A 20,859-nucleotide genomic window follows, 5' to 3' on the forward strand; every position below is an offset into this window, starting at 1 on the left:
AATTTTCTTTGTAGCCTCCACTTTGTTTCCACATTACAACTTTGGTGTGTTCACCATCCGCGGTGCATGTGAACGCACCATTCGTCAGTAAGCATCAGAGGCACTGGAAGATGTATTTTTAAACACTTGGAAGAGCTTGTCCGGCTCTTTGATCCTACTTTAAATCTTTATGCTAAGCTAGGCCGTTTGCCTCTTGACCACACTGACCACAAGCACAAGAGTGATATTAAATCTTAAGTATATTTTCAAAACCTTTGAACTATTTCTTGGAACAGAAACAAAGTGAGATAAACTCTTCAAACATCCAGAAAAGTCCAGAAGACAAACTAAACCCTATAAAAACTTCACATTTCCTACCATAGCAATTCCTCAAAAAGAACTTTTGCCCCACAGAGAAACGCTGCAGAAACCAAGTACAAATCAACATTGTCATTAATTGTGGATATGAGAGTCCTTACCTGCTTGGCCAGTGGCGATGCTGACTGCCGCGAACAGCCTCTGCGTGCGGCTCAGGTCTGACACCCCGTTGACAGCCTCCACCTCAAACGTGTAGTTGGCGTGGGCAAGCAGGTCCATGACGGTCACGTAAGTGTCCACTAATCCTGACTGTGCAGGAGAGTATCCCACATTCGGCCCACACGGAACACATTCCTCAGGTTCCCAGCTGCAACGCCGGCATATAACCCTGTAGGTGACATCATTCCGGCCACCTGTGTCGGCTGGCGGGCTCCACTCCAGGCTAACGGTGGTCTGGTTGATGTTGTAGACCAGGTTCTGTGGCGCTGAGGGAGGTCCTGTCAGAGGTGGACACGGAGGGAGCCAGAATTAAATAACCGGGATCCGGGTGAAAGTGACAGCCCAGTCAAGAGACTGCACTGACTGGATCTGTATTTTCACTGTTCTCCAAGAAAGAAAGAAAAAAAAAGAGAAAAAAAAAACTATAGGACATGCCAGCTCCAGCCCTGGAGCCAAACACTCACACTCAATTTTAATAAGACTCAGATCCAGAAAAAAAAAAATAGTACACTGAGAGGAAGTCAGTTCTGGCAGGTACCAAGGTCAGTGTTAGAAGGCTGTGAAATCAAGGAGTGCAGCCCAGAGTTTCAAAGGGAGAATAATTTCATGGTCAGAGTTCATGCAACACAGTTTTTATGTCACAGCTTATATGTGTTGTCATTATCCGGACAGCATACCCCATCTAACCCACCCTCTTCCGTTTCCCCTCATCACCATCCTTTCCATCATAACATCTCATCATTACCTGAATGATGAGATTTTATAGTGTAAAGTAAGATCCACCTACATTGACTAGTTATCACGTTCATGAATGAACTTGTCTTGCAACTAAAAAAATAATTGTTATCTCATTGGTATCCCAGCATGCATTGTATTTGGCTTATACAGTGGGGCAAAAAAGCATTTAGTCAGCCACCAATTGTGCAAGTTCTCCCACTTAAAAATATGAGGGAGGCCTGTAATTTTCATCATAGGTACACTTCAGAGAAAGAATCCAGGAAATCACATTGTAGGATTTTTAATGAATTAATTGGTAAATTCCTGGGTAAAATAAGTATTTGGTCACCTACAAACAAGCAAGATTTCTGGCTCTCACAGACTTGTAACTTCTTCTTTAAGAGGCTCCTCTGTCCTCCACTCGTTACCTGTATTAATGGCACCTGTTTGAACTGGTTATCAGTATAAAAGACACCTGTCCACAACCTCAAACAGTCACACTCCAAACTCCACTATGGCCAAGACCAAAGAGCTGTCAAAGGACACCAGAAACAAAATTGTAGACCTGCACCAGGCTGGGAAGACTGAATCTGCAATAGGTAAGCAGCTTGGTGTGAAGAAATCAACTGTGGGAGCAATTATTAGAAAATGGAAGACATACAGGATCACTGATAATCTCCCTCGATCTGGGGCTCCACGCAAGATCTCACCGCGTGGGGTCATCACAAGAACGGTGAGCAAAAATCCCAGAACCACACGGGGGGACCTAGTGAATGACCTGCAGAGAGCTGGGACCAAAGTAACAAAGGCTACCATCAGTAACACACTACGCCGCCAGGGACTCAAATCCTGCAGTGCCAGACGTGTCCCCCTGCTTAAGCCAGTACATGTCCAGGCCTGTCTGAAGTTTGCTAGAGAGCATTTGGATGATCCAGAAGAGGATTGGGAGAATGTCATATGGTCAGATGAAACCAAAATAGAACTTTTTGGTAAAATCTCAACTTGTCGTGTTTGGAGGAGAAAGAATGCTGAGTTGCATCCAAAGAACACCATACCTACTGTGAAGCATGGGGGTGGAAACATCTTGCTTTGGGGCTGTTTTTCTGCAAAGGGACCAGGACGACTGATCCGTGTAAAGAAAAGAATGAATGGGGCCATGTATCGTGAGATTTTGAGTGAAAACCTCCTTCCATCAGCAAGGGCATTGAAGATGAAACGTGGCTGGGTCTTTCAGCATGACAATGATCCCAAACACACCGCCCGGGCAACGAAGGAGTGGCTTCGTAAGAAGCATTTCAAGGTCCTAGAGTGGCCTAGCCAGATCCAGATATCAAACCCATAGAAAATCTTTGGAGGGAGTTGAAAGTCTGTGTTGCCCAGCGACAGCCCCAAAACATCACTGCTCTAGAGGAGATCTGCATGGAGGAATGGGCCAAAATACCAGCAACAGTGTGTGAAAACCTTGTGAAGACTTAAAGAAAACATTTGACCTCTGTCATTGCCAACAAAGGGTATATAACAAAGTATTGAGATGAACTTTTGTTATTGACCAAATAGTTATTTTCCACCATAATTTGCAAATAAATTCTTTAAAAATCAGACAATGTGATTTTCTGGATTTTTTTTTTTCTCATTCTGTCTATCATAGTTGAAGTGTACCTATGATGAAAATTACAGGCCTCTCTCATCTTTTTAAGTGGGAGAACTTGCACAATTGGTGGCTGACTAAATACTTTTTTGCCCCACTGTAATTCTTCGGAAAAATGTAATGCCTTATTAGCGACTCTTTTAAATGTAACTAAACAGTTCTGTGTTTTTTGGAGTATTTAATTAATTTTCTCATTCATTTACATTAAGTCCAATCAAACTGAACAAGCTGGTCAGTATTAGTTCAGTTAACACACAGCTCCACCGCCACTCTTGCCTTTTCTTTGGGCCACTTGTCGGTTTGAACATGTGTTTTGCACCACCCGACGAATGTCATTCTTCATCACTTTCTTGCGAGATCTGTTTTAGCCTCTACCCACTCCTGCCTCTGTGACAGCTCAAAGCTCTGCTTTGTTCATCAGCTCATTTTTATCCTCCTCTCTCTCTCTTTTAGTGCTGGGCAGGGGAGGGAAGCTCCACGGAGCCGAGGGTTCGCTCATTCTCTTTGGGTTTTCTACCACAAGTGACCCTTTTCACATTACACGCGGTCATCTAATCCATTGTTAATGTAAAAAATAATGATTAGTGCGGCCATAAGGCAGTCTGGGTCCTCGTATTTTACATCTGAACCAACCTGACGCCTTTTAAAGCGTAGTCATGTATGCAAACATTAGCTGGTGACTAATCCAGATAGACTAAAAGCTTTGTTTGTACAGCCATTGTAAACAGCATAAAATCTGCAGCTGCTATCGAAATAATTGAGACATGGTTACATGGTCAGAGAAAAGGATTCAGGAGCTGAGGATCAACACACTCTAAGTCTTCCTCCTGTTCTCCAGTGATATACAGCTACCCCAGCTGGAGCCGGTGGCTTTACTGGGTCTCCTTGGAAAGGTAGATCATGTAGACAGCAGGACACTTAAACTTAATGTCTTCCAAAAAAAAACTGACTCACCCACACAATTTATGAACAAGATTTAAACCTGGATTATCACTGCCCTGTAACTGCCATATACAATATCACTTGACGTACAAGAACAACTAGCTCCGAGGCATCAAAAGTGCACAGGGCCACAGTCCCATTTGCCTGGAAATGTTCACGTAATGGCAAAGAAATTAGCTCATCTCTTAAAATAATGAATAACAAATTGCCGCTTTCATCTTTCAAATTCCAGGCTGTTGGCTTTACGGCCCAGATGCTGATATAAATAAACTCCCCCTCACGCAGTAAAGATTATATGGCTTTTATCCTGTGTTTACGCATGTTTTAAGAAACCTTCTTCATTTTGTTCTCTGGGAGATTTTAACTGTTCTGTTTTCTCAGGAAATACTCTTTGAGGAAATCTTGGGGAGGGACCTCTCAACTCATTAAATTTGTCACATTAACTAACAAAATAGGTCATGCATATGCATAGAGCCAAAACCGCTATCATAATATTCGGGCTCATTAATACGGCACTTAGTTGTTTTTTTCCCCCCCAGTTCCACCTATTAGAACCAAGGGCTCAACGGAGACATCCATATTCATGATTATCGGCTGAGATAAGAGACAGGCTGTGGACTGGGAAGATGAAAGAGCCACCTGTGGCAGGTGAAGTGGAGACGAGTGACTGTTGATAGCGCCACTCGACTTCAGTCCTGGCATTGACACTCGACCTGCACTCTCAATCTTCCTCCAGACAAAGAGGAGGTATGCCTGAGCACGTGCGCGCTTAGACCCCCACGCACACATACGTGCGCACACACACACACACACACACTCCCACCCTCCCAGCCGAAACCTCAGCGATCTTTTATTCGGGTATTTCCATGGTCACGGTAAGCGACGATAACATCTCATTCTGCTCGTGCCACTCTCATTTGGGTCTCAGGTGCTTGCAGATCAAAGCGATGATTTCTTGGCAACAGAGGTGAAAGGAAATTAGATTAGACTGACCCTGGATCTCTGTGACCTTTTGTCTTTTGTCTCGTTTTTCAGATGCACACCGTCCTGCAAGCCTTTGCCTTTTCTTCCTCTGGAGACCTCAAAACAAAGTGCTCGTTGGATCAACTAGCATCTAGCATCTGAAACTCCCTTTCTGGTTGGTGGAACGCGTTTGGGGCTGCGTTTGATGAGTTTTGTGACTTTTCATACGAGTCAATGTGCGCAGAGCTTCTCTCTCAAGCTCTGTATATCATTAGTCCCATTTCATATGTACAATGGCATGTGCAAAGCCATGGGTGCTTTTGAAGAGAGACTATCTGGAGGTATATGATTTGTTGCGTCACACAAAATCTTCTTCTTGGGGAGAGATAAAGGCAACGGGAGACGGCTACAGAGACCTATCCTGCCTTTGAGTGTGACCACTTATATTTTTTCCCTTTAAACCTGGTATGATTACATATCATATGGCCTGGTTTGTTCTCTTTCTTCTTCTTCTGCCTCTGCACCACTTTGTTTCACCAAATCTGCTGTCTGGACTCAGGAGCAGGAAACTCTTCTGCCCCCACCTATAACACAGATTTGTACCACATCTCGAGCCCTCTGCTGTCTGTCTGTTCATCCTTATAGCTCAAGGGCTTGTCGCTCTCCCTCTTCTTTTTACTTTTTTTTTCTGTCTCTCACTCCCCCACTCTGTCTTATCTTTTTCGTGTTCTCTCCTCTCACCCCTCCTCCCAGTCAGGTTTCATTTCACGGATTAGCCTGCCAGAGCCCCCACAGCCTGAAATGTCTCAATCACTTGCTTGCTTCCCTCCAACGCTGCCACTGTGACCAAGCTTGGGTAAGCGTGTGTGTGTGTGTGTGTGTGTGTGAGGATATTTTTGTTGTTGTGCATAAATGTGGAATATGTGCATGCACAGTTTAGGTTTCCTGCTACATAATTTGCATGTTAACATAAAACAGATTTTAAAGCAGCATCTGTGATTTTTTTGTGGAATAAAAAGAACTCCCATGTGTAGAAGCGGTGACAGAAAAAAAAAAAAAAAAGCATTTCCCTGCACAGAAGTATCCCCTACATCTAATAATCAGCCATGTAGAAAACATAGCATAGTAGCTGATCATTTTAGGTCATGTTTCAAAGCCCGTCTCTACTCTGTGCAGAGTTGTGAGACCTGAGTAAATCCAAGCTTAGGAGAGAAGAATCCAGCGCTTATCGGCCTCGAGAGGTGCTCGGGGCTGCCTTAACCCTCCACAGCCTATTAGCTGGCTGCGCTCTAATTGGGGAACTGGGGAGAGGGGCGGCAGGGGTGAGTGGTATTCAAATCACCCATGAGGTAATCCTCACTCTACAAATGTGTGTTGTGACCCTGTGACCCAGCCTCTAATGATGTGGGTGCAGCAGAACCTGCGCGAGGGTAGGCCATGCAGAAGAGAAGAGCTCGAAGAAGAGGTTTTTTTTTGTTTTTGTTTTTTTAGCCGAAGGGGCCTCCCACTGCTACTTCAGTACCACACTGCATTCAATATTTGTCGCGTCATGTCATGTCTGCGAAACAATCAGTCTCGGAATAATAACCAAAGCCAACCCGAGTGGTTGATCCATATCCCTATCTGCACGGCCTCATACAATGTGAACAAAAAAAAAAAAAAAAACACGCAGCAATTTACATTAATTTCCACGTGCTAGACCAGGATGTAGACAAAGAGGTTTCGTGCTTTGATCAGCATTATTTCCAATTGTTGCAGTTCATAATAGCATATACATTTGTATGTATACCACCGCTTGCTTCCTGCAGTTTGTACTCTTGAGATCCTGTCTTATCAAAGGGCCTCGTCTCAAAATCTAATTTCAAAATCTTAACAAGCAGTTACAGCTTTTACACGGCATGTTCTTAAACACGACCACTTTCAATCAAAATATAACATAAAAGGGGTTCATTTTTGTCTACTTTCTCCTCCTCATCGGTGCATCTAGCCCTGACCGGCACTGGGAAGATGGAGGCTTTGCTAGACAACGGGGCTCGAGCAGTCACGCAATCAGACAAGTACACAGCAGACTGACTAAAACTGATTACATATACATATTGAAAATAAGACACAGGTGGAACTTTCCTGTTTCAGTGAATCTGGGCTTGAGATTTAGATGTTAAAACTAGTTCTGCTCACTGGTAGTAACACCAGCCGCCACATCCTGCCACTCTTTCATAGTCCCCACCATGCAACTGCAGGCAAGATGGACCCTTTTGACCAATGTCAACTTGTTGAGGCTGGGGGGGGGGGGGAGGAGGAGCAGATGACTGCTCACAACTGCCCTTTCAGTCCCTCAGCTGTTGCGTGATTGATGCCCACTCCCCAAACTGTCAACTCCAGTCTGTGCCTTGCCTCTGGAGAAAACGCCTCCCCATGGCTGACCACGTGTATTTTCTCGCAAGTTTGCATATGAATGCCATGTACAAACATTCAGCAAACAACGGTACCCCCGCCCCCTCCCCACAACACATACCACATGGGAAACAATGTATTTGGAGCTATGTTTTTGGAACTTCTTCCCTCATCTTTATTCAGCACGGATTTGCCTTTTCATGTCCCCACATTACATCTTCATCTCATTTCGTCTCAAATCCTCATAGACACATTCTTAATCTCTGTGTGCCAGAGATCCATCTCACTGTTTTGCTAAGGCCTACGATATGGTAGCTTTACAAACCCGTATTTTAAAAAATCTGTCAATCAAGCTATTTGTTCAGGCAGTGCAAATTCATTTTCAATTACTATTCACTCCTGGTCTGGATAAGGCTTGAAAAAAGGAAATCACAGTGACTATTGGTCACACTGACTTAATCCAGCGATGAATGAGGAAATGCACGTACAGAAAGCTGTGCAAAAATTGTGCTGGGTGACTGAGGAGGAGGGCGAAGTTAAAAATACATATTTACATATAATGGTATGGGGTCATCAAGTGTAGACCCAAAGTTAATGAAAATGAATAATGGAAAGTGTGCATTAGGCAACTTCAGTAATTACTGCGCTACTTGGCCAAGGTGATTATCCAGAAGGGAACAGCCAGAGGACACTGCAATGAAGTGGGAACTTTCTCCTCTTCTCGCCATCACATGTAAGCCCTGCCCTTGGTCAGTGGGAGATGTTAGAATGAAGCATTAGCATCCGATTAGGACGGTTGGAGAAGTGAGTAATGGGGCTGTCTTTTAGAACAGGATCTATGTGGCTGCCTCCGTGGCGCACAAAGAGATTGGTGGTTTGTGGTCATTGGCCATCCTCAGATTTGCTTAGCCTTAGCTTAGAGTCATCCCCTTGTTCGTGTCAGACAGCGATGGGAACGGAGTCCCGTAAACACCTCCAATGCATTCAAACTGAACAGATTTCATTCACGAGAGATTCTTTTGCTTCTGGCATTTACACCGCTTTTGAACTACTAGACCGAATCAAGCCTTTTAATTTAGTTTTTAAAACTTTTAAATCAGCCCACTGTACCACAAGTGGCAATCATGGGATGATGCCACTTAATTTTCCAAGCGTCAGTTGATTTAAAGCCGTCATCATTGGGAGGCCTGACTCAGAGCAAAAGGAATCTTACCACAAGCAGACACAGACATACCACAAATGTCTACTGATAGTAGATGGCACATTTACGCCTTGTTCTACTTTTGAGATGAAACCACTGACATGTTCATCTGTGTGATTGAGAGGTGACAATGGTGCCTTCAAGCTCTTTAAAGGAAAGGTTGTGACACATGGGTTGCTGTGCTTTAGCATGTAGGGAATCGTGTTACGTTGTAATGCATGAGGTCACTGAGGTGGGGAAACTGATGTGTGTGACGTGTGATAAGCGCTTCATAATGGTGTCACATAAACAAACAGGAAATGACCATGGCCAGTTTAACAGACAAGAGGGCCCCCCACTACCATACTAGAGCACAGACCCCCACCTAGGTCAATAATCCAGTCTTCTATGATAGGCACATTTGCAAGCATTACTACTATATATGTCTGGATCTATTCCCAAGACTATGGATCCGATGTTACTGCTCCATGAGTCAGATCTGCTATTCCTGCTTATTTGTGACTTGGATCCATATCTGCTCCAAAATGCTTCATTAAAAGTTTCATGAAAATCGGACAAATAGTTTTTCCATAATCTTGCGGACAAAACGGCTCCGAAAACAGAAACTCTGTTGCAGGTTTAATCAGTAATATAGTGTTTGATGGCAGTCAGGAGTTCAGTTCTGCGACTTTTCTGAGGAGCATAAATCAGAAGAGCGTAAATCAGCCTCTCAGCGCTGGGGCGAAAAAGAAATGGCTGAGTCTCTGGATAGCCCACGAGCTAATGAACTGAAGGAGCTTGTCTGACCCGAAGACTGAAAACACTTGTGCCAAATTTTTCAAGCATGGAGAGGAAAACAGCCAGCTAAAATGCAAAGTAGAAGGCTGATATTTGACGACAGATAGCGCTCGGGCATGGGAAATCATAGCTCTTTAATGATGATCGAGAAAATGTTTGCTCACAACAATCGATCTTTCACACGGTTTCGATTCAAATATTTTCCCCTGTTCTGTAATAAGCAGGGAAGAACATTATTCTCCCACAAGAGTGGAATTAAAGAATCTAACAAAAAGGTGCAAACCTTTGAGGTTTGTGCCAAATAATTCATGCCCATAGCCCATAGCACACCTGTGCACCGACGACATGTTGAAAAAAAGAATTGGAAATAGTTTTGGGGCAGGCAGAGACAGAGCTGCTGCTGCTTAATCAGCTGCTTTACGGACCACTATAAATGACAAAGATTCATTTTCACATGATATTTACAACATTAAATCTCCAATCCGTATAATCCTCACTTTGATTCTCTGATTTAATGCAAAAATGAGCCAATGCAGTGCTATAACATTCTACTATTTGCATAATGTCTCCGCTGCAGTCTCTCTCTCTGTAATATAAACACACACACACACATATACAGATTTGAGATTCTGACTTGGCCTACTTTGGGGCGTTCAGGGAACAAGCAGCACTGCTCAGGATGTTAACGAGGTATGCTGATTTTCCCCTCATATACCATAGATCTGTTTTTTTGTTGTTTTTAATTACCAGAAAATGGTACAAAATAAATGACCACGATCTGCAATGTTAATTCATCTACTCTCCTTAATAGATATGTCAAAGGAAAAAATAGCAGAGGTGTGTATCTAGCAGCCTGTGGGCCACTGAGTCTCGTGATACATTATCAGCAGAATGAAGGCACACAGATAAGGTGCAGAGATTATGTTTAGGGGTGCTGTTTACCTCCAGAGATAAAGCGTGCTAACATTGCCCCACCAGGGTGTGCCACTCCCTGTGCACAGTAGCTGAAGGCAACAGGGAAAAAAAAAAAAAAAAACAGAAAAACATCCAGCAGCACCTTGAAAGAAACACGTTTGAGAATGGATTTGCAAGCAAATCAGCCCCACCCTCTGGATCCCCAAGCCTGTGTAAATAAGCCATCAATGGCTGTCACATAACTGTTACACTGGCCAGGACAGATGAAGACACAGGGTGCTGCCTGGGCTGCCGCTGCTGACTGTAATTGCAATCTTTCAGACGGGAAATGGCAAATTGCTCCTCTCATCATTAGCAACCAGTTAAGACAGAAAACAGACATGCAACCCTGCAAACATAATTATAATGACATACTGGGAGGCAGAGGAACTACTATGGAACACATCTGGGGCTTTCATGAGACCGCTGAAGACTGACTGAGCAGGTCTGGCGTTGGTCTGTGTTTTTTTTCCCCTCACATGTGCGGCTGTTTAAATTCAAATCCCGACAAGTGATCTGCGCTGTGTTTACCTAGCAACGGCATGGCAGACTTACTTGTGCAGGCCACGGACGGAGGGTCAGAGAGTGCTCGGTAGTAGCCATCCTCGCAGTCGCAACGCCAGGAGCCCTCGCGGTCGTTGAAGCTGTGCGCTGGACAACGAGAGCACTGAAGGTCCTGGGAGGAAGACTTGTAGAAGCCACGGCCGCATGCTGCAGGAGGAAGGAAGAAAGAAGAAGGAGTAAGGCCGAGGCAGAGACAAGGAGGACGAAGCTTGCCACAGACATTATCGCACGGGGATCTGGTGCTACTCATCAGCTGTCCACACATTTCTGTATGATCAAATCTGCTAAAATGAAAAACAGGTGCAGTGCAGAGCTCAATTTCACAATTTGTCAAATTCCATTTTTAAAAAACTTTAACAGACGACTGAGTAGGGCAGCGCTGACCCTTTAAAATGATTCAGTGTCTGTTTGCAACCCCTCATTAAAGGTTTCACGTGTATATGAGGTATGAGCAGTTTATTTAGTAAACCCCAGCTAAGCCTGGTTCACACAGGATTATATTCACTGATGATCTCAGCAGTAATTACAAATCACTGTATGTCTCGAGGTGATATTAGGCCTGTGCAAACACGGCCTGAAAGAGTCTTCGCTTGCACACCTGAATTCCCCATCATGGGAAAGGGCATGACAGAACAAAATATTGTTTTCACATCTAAAAGGCAGCCGGTATTTGCATGATCCTGCTCCTTCTGGCTTCATCGAGGAGGCTGTGCCAAGAACGCCGCACGTTGAAGCCTTCGCCCAGGGATAAATTACCACCTCTCATTTTGAAGGAAAATAACGAGGCTATTTTTATTCCGACGAATCCTCAGGTCAAGCAAAGAGGTCTGACTTGTTTATAACAAGTCTTATCTCCGAGAAGAAACAGTCGTCAGTAGAGCGGAGAGATGAGCGTGCAATATTGAGCACAAGCACCATGAATCATTTCAACATCTTACCTTTGACCGAGTAACCAAACCTCAGACTGATATGACTAATCGAGAAGGACTCGTCATTGCCTGTGTGGTGAGATAGTCATTTTATACTCTTAAACTCAAATAGTTCACCCAGCCACCATTCTTCTAAAAGTCTAAATGATTCCCAGGTCCCCAAAGAGCCATTAAACAAGTAATGACAAAGGCAGAATAACTGGCAAATAAAAGCACAGTGATTCATAGCAGCCCTCAACTGTGAATCACATGCATTTGTCGAGTTAATGTTTAAGTACCGCTAAGAAGTAAAGCGTCTAATTCTGGGTCTGGCTATTTTAGTCTCGAATTCAAGTAATCTGCAGTGACCAGCTGTATGTACAAAATAGAGCTAAGCCCGGTGAAAAGCTGCATTCTGGGCACATGATTTCTTTAACAATCTGCAAGAAATCTATACTTCTGTGAATAGCTCTGCATACAAACTATCAAATTACTCCAAAAATGCATTTTTCATGAGGCACAGGGGGGAAATGAGCAATGATTTTCATACCCCCCCCACCACCACCACCACCACCAGCCACCCCTCCAATCTTGGTTTGGACACTTTCTTTTATTTCCTCTTTCCAGGGGAATTTATTGGACACCACCTCCTGTGACAGGTCCAGAATAAGAAGGATCGAGGAATCCAGATTTTCTTGTTTTATCACTTACAGAGCGGCACGAAGAGGAGGCCGCCGCTCAGGATATCCCCATTTCAGCTACATGAAAGCCCTGTCATTCTCCATTTATCGCACCGCCACAACTCCGTGAAACAAGACCTTTTTTTCCAGGAAAAAAAAAAAAAAAAAGACACGATTTTATCTCTAATCTTTCTTTACCATTTGGAGCCTGTAATTGAAAACAGAGCCATGAGTGGGCCTGCATGTGGTGGGTCTTTAATGCTGACCAGGCGAGACACAGGCGCAGAGTGCTTACTCGTCATATTTAGCTGCTTTTTACTGTATGTGAAGCTCTGGTGAGCGATAACATTTGACAAACAGCAAAGGAAACCATGTCTAGCTGCAGTATCTGACACACAGTGTAAACACTCCCCCTCTGGATGTTGATAATGACACTGAAGGGCTTTCTCCAGCAGGTTAAAGATTGGCTAGATCCCGTCTAAGACCGAGCTTTGTCCCGCCATGCCGGGCTGTTTAAACATTCTGATAAGCAGGCATGTCTTGTTTGCCTTTGGGTTTCTGAGAGCTCATCTGCTGGGTGGCCGGTGTGCGGAAGGGAAAAAGCCCGGCAGGGGCCGAGCCTACCTCCCACCAGACCACCACTCCAGCAGACAAGGGGATTCACAGCCCAGATCGAGATGAGCACAAGGAGGGAAGAGCTTTTGACAGTAAACACAACTTTACTGGAAAACCCTGATTTATTACTGCACATTTCACTCTTACTTTAACAGCTTTCATAGTTTTTTTTTTATTTGGTTATATATATTATGCCTTTTTCTCTCTTCATGCAGATTTTAATAGGTTGTAACTGCACATCAAATCTTACCTTTACCTGACCTGCTTAACAACAGAGCTTTCCACGGTGTCTTGTTGTCTTAAATCAATATAATGTAGTTCCTTTTTTTTCCGGAGCTTTTCTCTTTTATTAAGCTATTTAACGTGCAATACTAAAATTTCTAAATCTATGTCTAAATCTAGCTCTACCAGAACACTGCTACTACTCAGAATCAACAACCACGCTAATGTCTGATCGCTTTACTGCCCATGTTTCTTGCCCCATCGGCCTCCACTGTTGCCACGTTCTCTGGAATCACTTTAGCGAGTTCAGCGTTAATCAATCAATCAATCAATCAATCTTTATTTATATAGAGCCAATTCACAACAGCGTTATCTCAATACGCTTTACATGAAGAGCAGGTCCAGACCAAACTCTTTAATTAAGAGAGAGACCCAACGATTCAGGAATTCAAAATTAAGGATTCAAGAATCCCCACATGAGCAGCATCAGAGATTATCTTGACAACAACAGTGGCAGGAAGAACTCCCCTTTAACGGGAAGAAACCTCAAACAGACCCAGGCTCAGATGTGGGCGGCTTCTGTAGGGGTCCATATTGGGTGGAGGATTGACAGAGAGAGAGAGAGAGAGAGAGCAGCCAACATACTAACAGTGACTACAGCACTGACAATAGGAGTGTGACTAAAACATTAGCAGTATGGTATTCATCATAACTGATAGAAATGGTGACCGAAACTGCAGAAGCGGGACCCGTGTTGTAATAAGCCGGACTTTCCCTTTGAAGCATTCTCAAACAAAAACACAGCTCATTTTCTATGCTTCCTTCAGCACGTGTGTTTATCAGCGAGTCCGACTGGATTTGGCATCCCGGAAAATGTTTACAGAAGCAACAACGCAGCGAATGAGGCCTAAAAAAAAAAAATCCAATGCCTGCATGACATAGGCAGCTAAGTGTTTCTGCAGCTCTCCCCGCCACTGGCAGCGCATTGAGTGACAAGTACAAACACAGCCGTCCCAGCCCAGCATTCCTGTCCCAGCGGCAGCAGCGGCAGCAGCAGAACTGACTCGCTGCTGGCGATTTTCCGTTCCTGGCACCAGATGCTGAGGGGACACTCATATTCAAGAGACACCAAAATGGGAGGATAGTGAGTGAGAAGGTCTTTGTCAGCCGTCCCCGCAGCAACATGTTCCATCTGAGTGGAAATATCTTCAGAGCAATTATGCCGAGTCTGTTCACTAAGTAGCCTCCTTAACTAACAAAATGACACCTCAGTGACAAACGCTAGCACACAAAGAACACCCCAAACTCCTTATTACTAACACTGACTTTGACAAGATGACTTGCAGTCCACTGCATAATTACATTTATACGGATGAAGGGTGTAAAAAAAGGCTGACTAATGGCCTCTGCTTGTTAATATGGGCCAGTAAAAAAAAAAAAAAAAAGCTCAGCGGCAGACACAACAGCCGCTTATTTACGACACAGAGAAATTAGTTGGTCCTTAGAGGAGCGGGTTGAGGTTAAGCAGAGAGGAAAAGAAATACAAGTCTTACTTTCCAGGCAGCTCCACGGCAGGCTACAGAGCCAGAATCTGTAATTTCCCTTCCAGTGGTCAAGCACTTTTATTCAGTGATGTTGGGCAAGAGGGAGAGGGGGGGGAGCTGCAGTCAGCAATTTTATACAGAGAGAAGAAGAGGAGCCTGAGAAAGGAGAGGTCCTCAGAGTAGTGGGATAGAGATAATCAAAGGCCCCGGTGACTATAGTGTCTCAATCACAGCACACACTGGCCCAGAGAATAAAACAAAGTCTCCTTATCTTATGCAGACACACATAAAAAAAAAAAGGGGGAGAAAAACGGATTTCTGTATTTTTGTAAGATCTCAGTTTATTTCCCTTTCCTTCGCGCTGAGCTTCTTAACATTCTTGAATTACATCCAGCTTCTCTCACGCTTTGACAGTGTCATGACACTCCGGGTTAGGGACAGAGAGTGAGGGGAGGAGAGCGCCAGTGACTCCTTATGCGACAGCCTGACATATCCCTTCCTCGCCAAAATAGAAAATAATTATTTCCCTTGTCTGGGGGTGACGCCATGGCACTTGGTGTTTTTTTTTCCCTCAGTTAATCTCGTGCCTTTGCTGTCAGATCGGGTTCTAAATCTGCCCTTTTAGCTTTCAGTGTAGTTTCTAGTTTTCTATGTATTTTGTAGGATTGGTACTGAAAGTATTGGAAATGACCAAGAAGCGCAGATTGCGGTATCTAGATCGTGTGGATCCTCGTGGCTTTGCAGACACGGGAAGAAGATTTGGGGGTTTAGGGATCAAAATGTGTCAGATAAATCATTGTTTCAGCGCTGGCACAAAAACCTAGCTGAGATAGTTAGATAGATCAGCTTCTGACCGGGTCTGATTCAGGTCATACCACACTGGGTGTCTGCACAAGAACGTTTTACCTGTATGTCTAAGCGAATGTAGAAATGATCATTTGAGTGTTAGGTATCACAATGTGAAAATCAACAAGGTACTGTCTGGTTATCGGCACTGGGACTCATCTGTGCCAGCATTCACTTATAACGATATCCTGTCTTTGAGAATGTGGCAACTGACCTTCCTTGCTTGCTCACAACCAACAAATCCAATCAAGGTTACAATCCTTATAACCACTGAGCACAAAGGAGGGAGTTTGGTCCAAGCAGGGCAGCCGGGACACTGAGTGTCTCACCGTCTGTCTCAATATTGCTGTGGATGAGGCTCAAAGTGAGCCGCAGTGTGGGGACGAGGAAGATTCCCTCTGTTTTCCGCCGGCTACCAGAGCCAGAGTGAGAGTGACTAGTGTGGGCTTTTTCTGTCTCCACGGTCCTAGCATGATGAGTCCTGTCAAGGCCGGGCCTCCCCCCTTTCTCCGACTGCCCTCCCGTCCAGTCTGATTATGTGTTAAATCCGACCGTGTGTCGGGATGGATGTGGAAAGAATGTGTGCTTGAGGGAGCCGGGCAGGGCAGTGGAGACCCGGAGAGAGCGGCCTGGAGATAGCACCCCATTAGAGTGATAAAAGAGGCAAAGGGAGGAGAGCAGCCGACAGGACCAACATGCAGGCCCCCGCCACTGATGAATGCCAGGTGGAACAGGTCAAGCGTGATAAAGGAAACAGTTTATTTTCTTATTTCAAAAAAACACCATTGCTTTCCTGTAAAAACGCTCACCACAGCCACCGCCATTCCAATAGGGAAACGTCTTTATAAATATCAACTCTAAACACAGGCCTGGTACAATGAGGACCTGTCGCCTGTGGTTTGGACGAGTATGTTTCCTTTTTGTTTCCTTCGTTTGCAGAATGCTGACATCCAATGTTCAGCTGGCCTCTATGCATATCTCTGAGGGTACGGGCTGGCTGGGTATCTTTCCAGATATTCCTATATCTCTATTTTTTTTTGTATTCTTGTGCCAGTAACAGAGACATTAAAGAGTTTTGGTGCTGATACCAAAATGCTACTTTCAAATGAATATTAACATGTTTTTTTATTGCTGAGCTATAAGAGGGCCACCTTACTACTACTAAACACCTTACTAACGAATCTTGATTTTTGTCCCTACTGCTTTTCTACAAATCTTTTTTTTTTTTGTTCATTCAACAACAAAAAAGCCAAACTGCTCAGATGCAAGACTGGACTATAAACCATGCAGAGCAGGTAACAGCCCTGAGCCAAAAGAACCCCAGTGGCCGCAAAAGCTCCAGCTTTACTGTGTGTCAAGTAGTTTGAGCTAGTCTGGGAATATGCACTAACGTACGCCCCCATACAAGAAATTTGCCTAAACAAAACACGGTCTAAAAGCAGTAAGCACAAATGGATTTTAAATGAGGAACAACCAATTTAATTAACAAGATTGAATAATCTGACCAGAAATTCAATCTCAGTCTTTGGTACAGTTCTGCAGCACCCTGTCATGCTCCGGACACATTTCAATTGGTGCAAAAAAGAAATATTCCTGCCTCCCAGTGATACCTGTGAAAAACATAGGAACCCCCCCCAAAACTCGTCTGATCGCTTCTATTGCACTGCGATCCGTTGTTAATACTGCCGTAAACATTCTCTGTCAGCTATTTCTAGCTGGATGTTCAGACAACCATGAAATGCTGTTTAAAAACCCAACTCCTGCTTTATGTTTTTCGGTTTTACTTTCAGGGCATACGATTAGGACCATGACCGTGCGTTACGACTATAGAGAGGGATGTCAATAGCTCACACAGAGCTTATTTCTTATGCATTAATGTAGCCTGGGGCCTATGTGAGTTGCTCTGATTAGATTTGACTTATGTTCTTTGCCTCAATAAATAGTAGGCCTCGCTGTGGACATTCATCAGGCTCTGTTTACTGAAATTTTATGTATTCTGAACTATGGCTGCATCTCTTTTGTGGACTAAAGCCTGTGGTGTTTTCCCCTGCAATGTATGAGGCAGTACATCTTGTAAGTAATTTCAGAGCAAGGCAGGCAGGCAGGCAGGCAGGCAGGCTGGGGAAGCCGACTTTATTTCTTCTACTTGAAGAGCCAAAGGATAGCTCAATTGATCTCATCTGATGTGCATGATGTGTGGAGTTTGGTAGGTTTTAGAGAAATCAAGAAGTAATTTATTAAGGTTGCTGACATTGTGTTTATAGCTTTGCATCATCTAAGCAGTATATATATTCTATATATTATTATACGTTATAATATTCTTCTTTTTTTCATAATTCAAACGTGTTTTTGTTTTTTAGTCTGATCACAGGAGAAACAAAGGGAGCAGCAGGTATTTGCTGATTTTTTTTTCTTTTTCCTCCGAGCCCTGCTCTGCTCTACATTTTTTTTTTTCTTTCAATAAAGACAGAAATGCTCAGCAGCTGGGTTTTTGGCCTGCAGACATGTTAATCTCATACCTATGAGAGGCGAGGCGCCTATCCAGCTTTGGGAAACAGTTGCAGATCGTGCAATTGTGGCCACGCTGAAAATCTCTTTACAGGATGGGAGAGTTTCAGCGTCGCACCCCTTCTAAACAAACTCGCTTCCAACGCCATTGTCTCCTGTGGGCTTTGGAAGAAAAGAGCAAAACCTCAGGCGTAGCTACATTAAGGGCAATAAAAGATAAAAAGGAAGCCAAAAAGTTGAAATGGTTGAAGAAACTGATGTCATATTGCACCGGATCCTCCCTTTTCACCCCACACATACTTGGAATGGCTCTCTCTGGCTGCTGCTGCACTCCACACATACAGACAACCGACCCATTCATCCAAGGTACCTGTGCTTAGCGGGAGATAAGTAGCTTCCATGAGAAACAAAGAGAAGATTAGCATTCCCTTACACTGTGTTGGAGGGCATGCAGCTTTGCCCTCTGAGCAGAGAAAACCCAAAAGGAAGTGCCTGCTTGGTTGTTCACAGCTAAGATCAAAGCCAGACGCTGATTAAGTTATACCAAAATTTAGTAGGTAGGTTTAGTCAATCACTTATTCACCTTGCTGTTGTAAATATTGACTACAGCTACAAATGTGTATTAATCCGTAAGAAACTTTGCGTAGGAAGGAGGAAAAGGAAGGACAATTTAAGATTAAACCCATTACATGAGTGAATTTACAGTCTCTCCCCCTGGCTAAGCAGGGGCTGTGCCTAGATCCGGCACAGTCCCTCCGCGAGGTCTGTGCTTCTTCTCTGCTATCACGCGGCGTGAGCTTTTTGAAATGGATTCCCAACGACAAGGAAAATGTCCCTACCTAATCGTCTTTTGTTTAGTTCATTTAACTCGCACGGAAACAAGAGAGAGGGGGCCTTGAGGCCGGCGGGGCTGCTACCTTTAATGGATGAGGTGGTCAGCTCTAAAAAAAAGGGAGCTTTGCTAAAAGACACTGCAGATGAAGGGGAGGACTCTCTGCATGCTGGGGATAAAAGCACAGGTCCAAAGGTCTGGGCGATCCAAAGCCCCCCCGCAGCCCAAGCGAAATCAGCACTGAAAATGTCCCCGGTCAGCAACTGAGCATTATCTCTGAATTGTGCCAGTGCCTACCAACCCTCCTGATCCAGCCCCCGCCCATCCCAATCCACCACCCCCCTGGTCCCAGAGTTGTGACAGAAAGGAATAGAACAATGTCAAACGAGCCGCTCATCACTGCTGTGGCCAGGCCCCCACGGCCTCCCCCTGACACACAAAGGCACCGGCTTGGCCTCAGATACCCACGAGTGCAGAGCTGGACTGCAAGGGTCAGTTCACTCAAATTAAAAGATTTATTTTGATTTACACCTTGAAGTATCAAGTGATGCACACATCCGAGGATAGGACGATAGAAAGTGAATCATTGTTCCTGGAAATTGTAATGGTCTATTTTTCCCCCCTCTATTTTCTGACATTTTATTGACCAATCAACAAAAAAAGAAAATCTAGAAAATCAATGGCAGACGATATGATAATTAGATAATCATATCGTAAATAATTCTCTCATTCTGATTATACAAACACTGGATACTTTATTGGACCTTTTGCCACGCCGTCTTCATTTTAACACAGCTCTCTGGGAGAAACTGCAGAACTGCTTGCGACACAACCATCCAAAGCACATTTTAAGTTCTGCTTCCTCTGCTCTGGATGCAAGTGGGAAAAAGTGTGAAGTTATGTAATAAGTTATTGATTCTCCTCTTAAAGAAAGATTGAAGTGCAGAGCCTCTCAGAGGAGGGGCTCCACTGACAACGGGCCCCCCCCCCACACACACACACCGCCTCTCAAGGCGGCGAGACCCCAGGCCCAGTCACATATCACTTTCACCCTCATGCCACGGGGACACAACCCAACAAACCAAAGACATTGTCTTCTAACATGCAGTCCGCCTGTCTGATCACATCCCTCTCCAGCAGTCAGCGGGCAAGCAATTACAAAAAAGACATCTGTGTCACAGTTTGGATAGCTAAAAAGGGCAAAAGCTTAGAATTGCAAGAGGTATGGGAGCGGGGATCGATGGAGATGTCTAAACCTGTTAGTGCAAGTGGAGATGAAGGCCGGCGCACCAAGGGGTGGGCTCTTTTGTCATGCAGGGAGAGGGGGCCAGAGAGGTGACTCATCTGGCGATCAGGGGTCAACTACCGCGATCATCCATCTTCCCTCTTGACAGTGTCCTGTCAGCCGGGGCGCTCATGTTACTAAACACAACAGGCAGGGCTCCATTGTGGCACGACACTGGTCTGCAGCCATGTGTAAATGAAGTTAATATTCACTGACCTGGTGCATGGCCAAATGCAGACTCCGGTGTCACCTTGGAAACAACGCTATCTGACAGAAAAGCGCTGAGGTCTCCCCCTTTTTTTTTTTTTTTGGAGGGTTAACAATGTCTCTTACCAGTACAACTGACCATATGCCTTTGTTTGTGTGAGAACGGGGGTCCGTTTACTTGGATTCTGTCTATTCGTGTGATGTAACGCACGGGGTCTCAAATCTGAACTGCCAGGTCAAATTCCAAGACCTGGATACTGAGAAGTCATCTTTCCCAAGTTTTTTTTTTTTTTTTGATGACTTGAAAGAGCATCAAATAGTGGTTGGTACAATTTGCATCTCAAATCACACCGTTTCTTGTCAGAGTCACAACTGAACACACAAACACACCATGCAAATATTCCCAGATCAGCACAAAGCACTCTAATGTAGCCTACAGAGAAAGAATGAAAAAAAAACAACGGCGCGAAAACAGGTTCAACCATGAGGTTACTGACATTTGGAAAATAGCTCCATGAGATTTGTTTTTGATGCTA

General features: G+C 44.3%; 1 protein-coding gene across 2 annotated transcripts in view; it reads right to left on the reverse strand.

Annotated features, from left to right (window-relative positions):
* The window catches only part of epha7 (eph receptor A7), a 78,029-nt gene that overhangs the window by 48,912 nt on the left and 8,258 nt on the right, over nt 1–20,859 (reverse strand). For both annotated transcript variants that reach the window (XM_070849476.1, XM_070849477.1), the window contains exons 4-5: nt 10,668–10,823; nt 459–794 (exon numbers count right to left, since the gene is read on the reverse strand). In XM_070849476.1, coding sequence (XP_070705577.1) covers nt 459–794; nt 10,668–10,823 — 492 coding nt within the window. The remainder of the gene's footprint in view (nt 1–458; nt 795–10,667; nt 10,824–20,859) is intronic.

The sequence above is a fragment of the Pempheris klunzingeri genome, chromosome 18 (assembly GCF_042242105.1).
Source record: "Pempheris klunzingeri isolate RE-2024b chromosome 18, fPemKlu1.hap1, whole genome shotgun sequence".
Taxonomy (NCBI): Eukaryota; Metazoa; Chordata; class Actinopteri; order Acropomatiformes; family Pempheridae; genus Pempheris; species Pempheris klunzingeri.